General features: G+C 41.4%; 1 protein-coding gene across 1 annotated transcript; it reads left to right on the top strand.

The window, feature by feature from the left end:
• Positions 1-357: 357 nt before the first annotated feature.
• On the top strand, positions 358-6,903 carry LOC124132138. Its single transcript, XM_046495835.2, has 2 exons — positions 358-414; positions 5,087-6,903. Exon 2 carries the CDS (start codon positions 5,090-5,092, stop codon positions 6,383-6,385), a length of 1,296 nt encoding a protein of 431 aa, XP_046351791.2. The 5' UTR covers positions 358-414; positions 5,087-5,089; the 3' UTR covers positions 6,386-6,903.
• Positions 6,904-7,446: the final 543 nt, after the last annotated feature.

Below are 7,446 nucleotides of genomic sequence, written 5' to 3'. Positions count from 1 at the left end.
TGACTACTCTCGGTAAATTCAATAACATGATTCAGACAAACCAATATTTACTGAATCATTATCATTGCAAATGTGGGATTTGAACTCACGGTCTTAGGATTCTGCCTTGGCTTGCCCGGCACCGTGGTATGTACGAAACAGAATATCCATAATGTAACTGGGAGTAATCAGTACCACGTACATATCTATAACAAGCTACACATGAGCACTAGGTACTGTTACATAGTTATAATTCTTTACTCGTCTTGTTTGTGTTTACTCTCTGATAATACTTTAATTAGGTCACTGTGACACGACTTTGCCATCGATACTCTTTCCTTATCACTTCCAACGTATCGTGTATCAACACCACAAATATGTCTCTTCTCAGCGTTGACAAGCGCTCAGACAGTGTGCCACAGCGATCAGTAAAAGGTTGGTATGTTTTAGATTAGTTATATTATTATTATTATTATTATCATTATTATTATTAACATTATTATTATTATTATTATTATTATTATTCATGTAAGTATATGTTTAACATGGAACACTGGCAGCCCAGTCGTCTAAGGCGCCGCAGTTTCCTTTGAAGAGTTGCGTCCCTTAGGCGTGTCAGGAACCTTGGATCGTAGGTTCCAAGATTCACCTGGATTATGTTAATGTCTATAACCTGCAGCATTTCGCACTTTCCACCCAGGTAAATCTGACACGCCGTAATATAACTGAAGTTATGTGCAAAGCGGCGTTAACTCCCACGTTAACATGTTTAGAAGTGCCTAACACACATACTACTTGTTGACACTTGTTGGACTTCTCACGCTTACAAATGTGATTTGATACTGGTTATGCTCATTGGAAAACAGCGACACGGATTGGCAATTGGTCTTTTAAGCCGGAATTCGACGTATCGTCAGTGTCGTCAAATGATCCGCTTTTCGTGGGTCGAATACAAGATTCCTCCGTGAAGATCCGGGGTAGAATAGATCTTTAGCAACCCATGCTTGCTGTTAAAGGCGACTAACGGGATCGGGTGGTCAGGCTCGCTGACTTTGTTGATGCTTGTCATCGTATCCCAATTGCGTGGATCTATGCTCATGATGTCAATCACTGGATTGTCTTGTCCAGACTCGATTATTTACAGACCCCCCTCATTTAGCTGGAATACTGCTGAGTGCGGCGTTAAACAATAAAACAAAGAACAAAGTGTTTACTTTACCCGAGCTCAGGGGTTTTCACCGCGTCATCTCGGTGTTCCCCTCACACTGAAGACCTGACCATGACACATTCTCACGCAGCATATTACTCTCTTATATAAAATGAAATAATTGTCCAATATCTGCTGAAGCAAATGTAACACATGTGGCGTCTCCCTGGGCAAGTGCCTCTGTTCACCCAACAGTGAATGGGTACCCGGTAGGATGAAGTGGCAATGTGGTTGTTAACCTTCTAGCTTGGGTTTGATACTCATGAGTGTGTTAGGTTTAACGCTGCTTTTAACAGTATTCCCGTTATATCACGGCGTGTCAGCTTAATGTTGGAGGAAAGCTCGAAGTGATGCAGGTCTCGGACGTTTACCACTTCGGTGAAACCCACGAGCAAGGGTATGGTGCTGACAAACCTAGAAACATAAACGGGCGAACCTGGATTCGAACCCACAATCATAGGTTCCTGGCGTGCCCAAGGGATGCAGCTCTGCACAGCGAATCGCGGCGGTCTGGCTCGGTGATAATCATTATCCTACCCGTTGCTTGTAATTTCAACCATTGGTTTATCTAGTTTAGTCTCGATTGTTTACGGGACACTAGACTATTGCTGACTGCGATATAAAACAAACACAATTTAACAATCATACGATTGTAAATCATTGAATGTTCCTGACGTCAAATGGGATAACGTTGCTTCATCATAGCAATAAGTTGAATTCATTGACGTTTTGGGTGATGTTTTTTCAACGTCATTCTTCATTCTATTTCTTGAGGCTCGCGGTACGTTGGTATTCTCAAATTATATAAAAAAAGCATGACAGGTTTGTTATTTATGTACTGTATATGCATATGTGTGATTATAAAATAAGACATCCAATTCTGAAACAAAACGTCATTTACTGTACCAAACCTAAACAGATCCACAATGTCCACAGACATTCACACCCGCCCAATGATGGAAACAATCTTTAAGGGGGAAAATCAAAGCATTTCCAATCATTCCAGTCTCTCAAGAACTCTCCTGCTTTGACAAGCAATCTTTGGTGAAATAATCCCCAAACTGTGGCACGTTTCATGTGCGTACCGAGCTTGCTATGTGGCGAGTAATGATTGGGCTGCCATTACTTTGTTGCGAATCTATATTTTTGGATAGCTTAAGAAAATATCTATTAGACGGAAGTATTCCAACTATACGAGGTCTTTCACCCGAAACATATTGGAGCCACCAATTCCTTTGATTCCTCCGACTGAATTCAGTGCGATCGACCCCTGATCCGGTCTTTCACTCGGTCTTATTCTGTGGTACTCCGCGCTAGCTCGTTGGGTTGGCTTTATGTACCTGTCATGCACTCGTTGAACTGTTTTCATAAATTTCAAAGATGGCTTCAGTTCGCTACCAATGTTTCATTTTTGAAAAAGGCTTGGATGCACTGGTTGTCCAGTGGTCTGATGTGCAGTAATTCGCAGTACATAGTTATGTCCCTTAGATGTAACATGATCCGATTCGAATTTAAAAATCTACCCGATAAGTGACCTGCATCGCTTCTCCCAAGTTGGGCTGACAAGCCACATGATGTAACTGAAATACTGACAGTGGCGTCAATCGCCACTGATGATAACTTAGTTATTTCTGACTATCTAAGTCAACTCATTTCTACTTGGTTCCCATTTTGGTCCTACAAATTAAAAGTTGAATGTGAACATTAGCATTCATTTGCAGCAGTATTGAAGAGGCAGCGACAAGCGTGTGTTTTATGAGTGAGGCAGAATTAGTGTATATTACATATGACATGTTCTTACTTATACAATATGAATCTTTCGCTGCCTTGACAACTCTGACTATATATAAATAATGTTTGCGTATATAATTTAAATTCTTAGTTTAGAGTAGACATTCTGTATTTGGCATTTCATCGCCCTAAATGAATTATCCTGGACTGGTCCCCTTACAGTATTTACATCATGGCTCCTCTGTCTTTGACCATACTTCAGCTAAATGAATTGTTAGTTAAAATCACTTGGCAATAACGGAACCACTTTTTTCCACCTTGATATTGGAACAATTTCTCGAAATACGTATGTCGCCCGCGGGATTCGAACCCGCGAAGTCATGGAATACGCAATGACATATTTACTAACATCAACAATTGCCCGTTAGACCACTCGGAGTCCGATGTTTAATCGTTAAAATGTTAATTCTGAATAACTGTTATAACTGAATTAATAATGTTTAGTCAGGTAACTTCTGAATCAGTTACAGCTTTTTACACTAACACTTACACTTACATGCCGAAACACGTACAACATATGAATGCAGATACATCTGTTATGAACAAATCTAGCTAAACTTTCTGTTACATGTATATACTGGCCAAAAAGAAAGAAACGCATAGCTGAAATCTGTTTTTCAAACTTGACTGTGAATATTGACCTTACACTAATTCATTGCACCCGAACACAACATTTGGTGACTTGTCGCCAAAATACAGCATCTTGAAACCAAACTGGGAGAAATTGCATGGAGAAAAAGCTGTAAGTATGCTGCACGTGCAAATAGGGCTACTTAACCTTTATACCGATGGGTATACAAATTTGGCAGTCCTGCTGAGAATCACTCTCCGATGTTCTGTCTACGTGACTCTCATGATGCCAAGACTGAATGAAGACTGTAGAAACAGAGCCATTGGACGTCTGGAAGCTGGAGAAAGTCAGACATCAGTAGCCAGGCAATTTAACGTGAGGCAGAGTACCATTTCTCGTCTGTGGCAGCGCTACAGACTCAACAACTCTACAAGAGATCGACCGAGAAGTGGAAGACCCAGGGTCACAACTGCGGCGCAGGACCGCTTCATCCGTGTGTTGCATCTTCGCAACCGGACAATCAGTGCAGCATACACAGCTAACAATGTTCCTGGTCTTCGTAGAGTCTCGGCGCAAACCATCAGAAATCGTCTAAGACAGCATGGGATACGACCAATGAGACCATATACAGCGCCCGTTCTGCGGCAACATCATCGTCGTGCACGTCTGCAATGGAGCAGAAATGTTCGACCATGGACCCAAGTGCACTGGAGAAGGATATGGTTCAGTGATGAGTCGCGGTTCATGCTGTATCGCCATGATGGTAGGATGCGTGTCTACAGACGGAGAAATGAACGCTACACTCGACACTGTATTCATGAAGTCGACCGATACGGCGGTGGAAGTGACATGATGTGGGCAGGCATATCCGTGAATGGAAGGACAGATCTGGTGCACGTGCAGGGAAACTTAACTTCAGTTCGCTACCGTGAGGAAATCCTTCAACGTCACCTTATTCCCGCCATTGACGTCAGAAGAGAGATTTTCCAGCAAGACAACGCATGACCGCATACTGCACGTGTTACCATGGATTATCTTGCCCACAACAATGTTACTGTGCTGCCATGGCCCTCCAAATCGCCTGATTTAAACCCCATTGAACATTTGTGGGATCTGCTAGACAGACGTGTACGACGCCGACAGCCTCAACCACAGACGCTTCAACAGCTGAACCATGCATTGCAGGATGAGTGGAGAAAGATTCCACAACGCCAGATTCGACGACTCATACAGTCCATGCCCAGGCGGTGCAGAGCTGTGATCGATGCTCGTAGTGGTAACACCCGGTACTGACTTTGGCACAGTGCCATCACAGACACAGACGTCCCTTAGAACATTAAAAGACTGTTTGTAGTGTAAGAAACATGTGCCTCATCCTGTTTAAAATTTGGTTGTTGTATCCTCATTATTTATTCATAATCATATTTCATTAAACATGGAATGAAACATCGATTATTCTGTTATGCGTTTCTTTTTTTTGGCCAGTGTATATTTCCTATTTCCATTACTTTATGAGTTCATGGCATATTTCTTTACAGATCATGGAGCATTTGGCAAGACACACATCGTGGCTGTTTCTTATTTTGATTTGGTCTTCAGTGGAATGCCATAAGAATCAGTTCAGGGTGTTAGGCTTGCAGTATGCCACTCTCAATCAGAGGTTCCAGCTGGAGACGAAGTTGTTACAGGACGACCTCGCAACAGCTGCAGCTGACATCGAAGATCTGAAGGAGGACAGCGCTAGAATAATTCAACTGTTCGAAGTCTTCACTAATGAAATCAGAGAGCTGCAGAATGTTATATCGACAGACAAGTTAACTATTCAGAGCCTCGAGAGAGATGTTAAGCATCTTCATAACCAACTTGAAAACTTTAAAACAAAAACAGGAGAGACTTTTGATAGGAGCCGTCATATATGCAATAGCACCTTGCATTCAAGTCCTTCCGAAAGGTGTATGTGTGAGTATACATGTAAAACTAACGAAACTAAGGTGTTTAAGGTTAAAGAGGCGGAACATGAAGTGACCGATTCAGCAGAGGGAAGGGGGAATGAAACTGGAAATAGAGGTGTTCATGTCCTTGTTGCAAAGTATGGAGACTCTAAAGCCTATGTCGTGAATACTGGCGAGAGGAAGCCTGTGTGGAGGGTTGGACATCTTGGAAGCGGTGTCAGAGCCATCACAGTGGACTCAGGAAACAGGAGAATGTACTGGTCTGACGACCACAGGAAAGTTATCATGGCATCTGACTTGGACGGTAACAACTTAACGGTCATCGCGAGGAATGTGACCACATTGGGACTTGGAATAGACGTTGAACAACAGTTCCTCTTCTATACGAATGTGTCAGGAGATTTGTACCTGAACAGAATGAATTACCAAACAGAATCTGGATTGTTGTGGGCACGTATTGGGGATAAGCCAAGACGCATTTTCATAGACACACGTGGTAAATTTGTCTATGCCATTATTAACGAGTGGACTAGCATAGAACGACGAAATTACGAAAACAGGATGGGAGAAGTTGTGGTTAACGTAAAAGGGAGGATTAAAGCATTTGTTGTTGACCTGGAAACAAGTATTTTATATTTTAGTGTGAATTCTTCCATATTTGCCATAGATTTGAAACAGATCGATAAACCAGCTTCCGCAATATTTCACGGCACTGCCATGCCCTCTGATTTGGTCATCTCTGGGAGATTCATGTATATTGTATATTATTACTTTAACAAGATTGATATAATGGACATGCTGTCTATGACCCTAACTCAAGCTATCTATATCCCATGGACGGGTCAAGGAAATACTGTTTCAATGTGTCTTTTTAAAGTCAATTGAACCCAATGTGATCATTCACATTGACAGACAGTTATAATGTACGCTGTATATGTCCTACATATATAGTTCTGGCAATTGTTACTGTTGTCATATATAATTATTATTTATAAATGATAAAAAAGATATAATTACGTTGATGTAGACTACATGTATATGGCTTTACAAATTGATCTTCTGTCAACACAAAGCATTACTTATGCCGTTTTAATGTAATCCCATGTGACATGTTTCGAGCGTCACCTTTGGGTTGTGCTTTATGACAAATTAAAGCAGACGCTTCAAAGTCCACTGAAGATAGCAAAGTGTTCGGCACAGTTTTGTTTCAAATTAAGCTACACGAGGGAAGATATTAAATATGTAATGAAAACATACCTTAAAACTTTCTTTTTCGCTAATGCACATTTAAATCAAATTTAGGGGGCACGGGTGGCCCAGTCGTCTAAGGCAACGCGATTTGCTGTGCAGAGTTGCGTCCCTTTGGCACGCCAGAAACCTATGATTGTGGGTTCGAATCCCGGTTCGCCCCGATTATGTTTCTAGGTTTGTCAGCACCATACCCATGCTCGTGGGTTTTACCGGAGTCGTAAAAGTCTGAGACCTGCATCACCTAGGGCTTTCCTCCCACATTAAGCCGTGATGTAACTGGAATACTGTTATAAGCGGCGTTGAATCCAACTCACTCACTCACATTTAATCAATTTGATCTGATGATAATATGCTTAAAACCAATCGCATTATGTATCGGCTGCTGTTTGTAAACATCCTGTCTATAATGTCATGTGACTTATCATGCTGTGCATCTATTTTTAACTGGATTGTAATGGAGAGAGTGAGAGTTTAAGTAAAGTCACGTTGGCAGTATTTCAGCCATAATGTGACTTGAACAAGTTATACAATATTCACAAAAACTGTCGACGAAGGACAGTCAGTATAATAACTAGCAATGTATCACAGAGACTTAAAACTAGTTGTAGAACATTAAAATATCTAATTATTGGGGTACGACACGATATAAAAATGGAGCTATAGATCGCCAGCAACAAGGTTAAAATCACCATACC

This window comes from Haliotis rufescens, unplaced genomic scaffold, assembly GCF_023055435.1.
Source record: "Haliotis rufescens isolate VD_foot unplaced genomic scaffold, xgHalRufe1.0.p SCAF_4, whole genome shotgun sequence".
Taxonomy (NCBI): domain Eukaryota; kingdom Metazoa; phylum Mollusca; class Gastropoda; order Lepetellida; family Haliotidae; genus Haliotis; species Haliotis rufescens.
The sequence above is the reverse complement of the archived record's forward strand: the minus strand, read 5'-3'. Positions and strand labels throughout refer to the sequence as shown.

Bases quoted from the DNA above. Each gene is read 5' to 3' on its own strand.
- LOC124132138 (XM_046495835.2), top strand. From the start codon at position 5,090: ATGGAGCATTTGGCAAGACACACATCGTGGCTGTTTCTTATTTTGATT.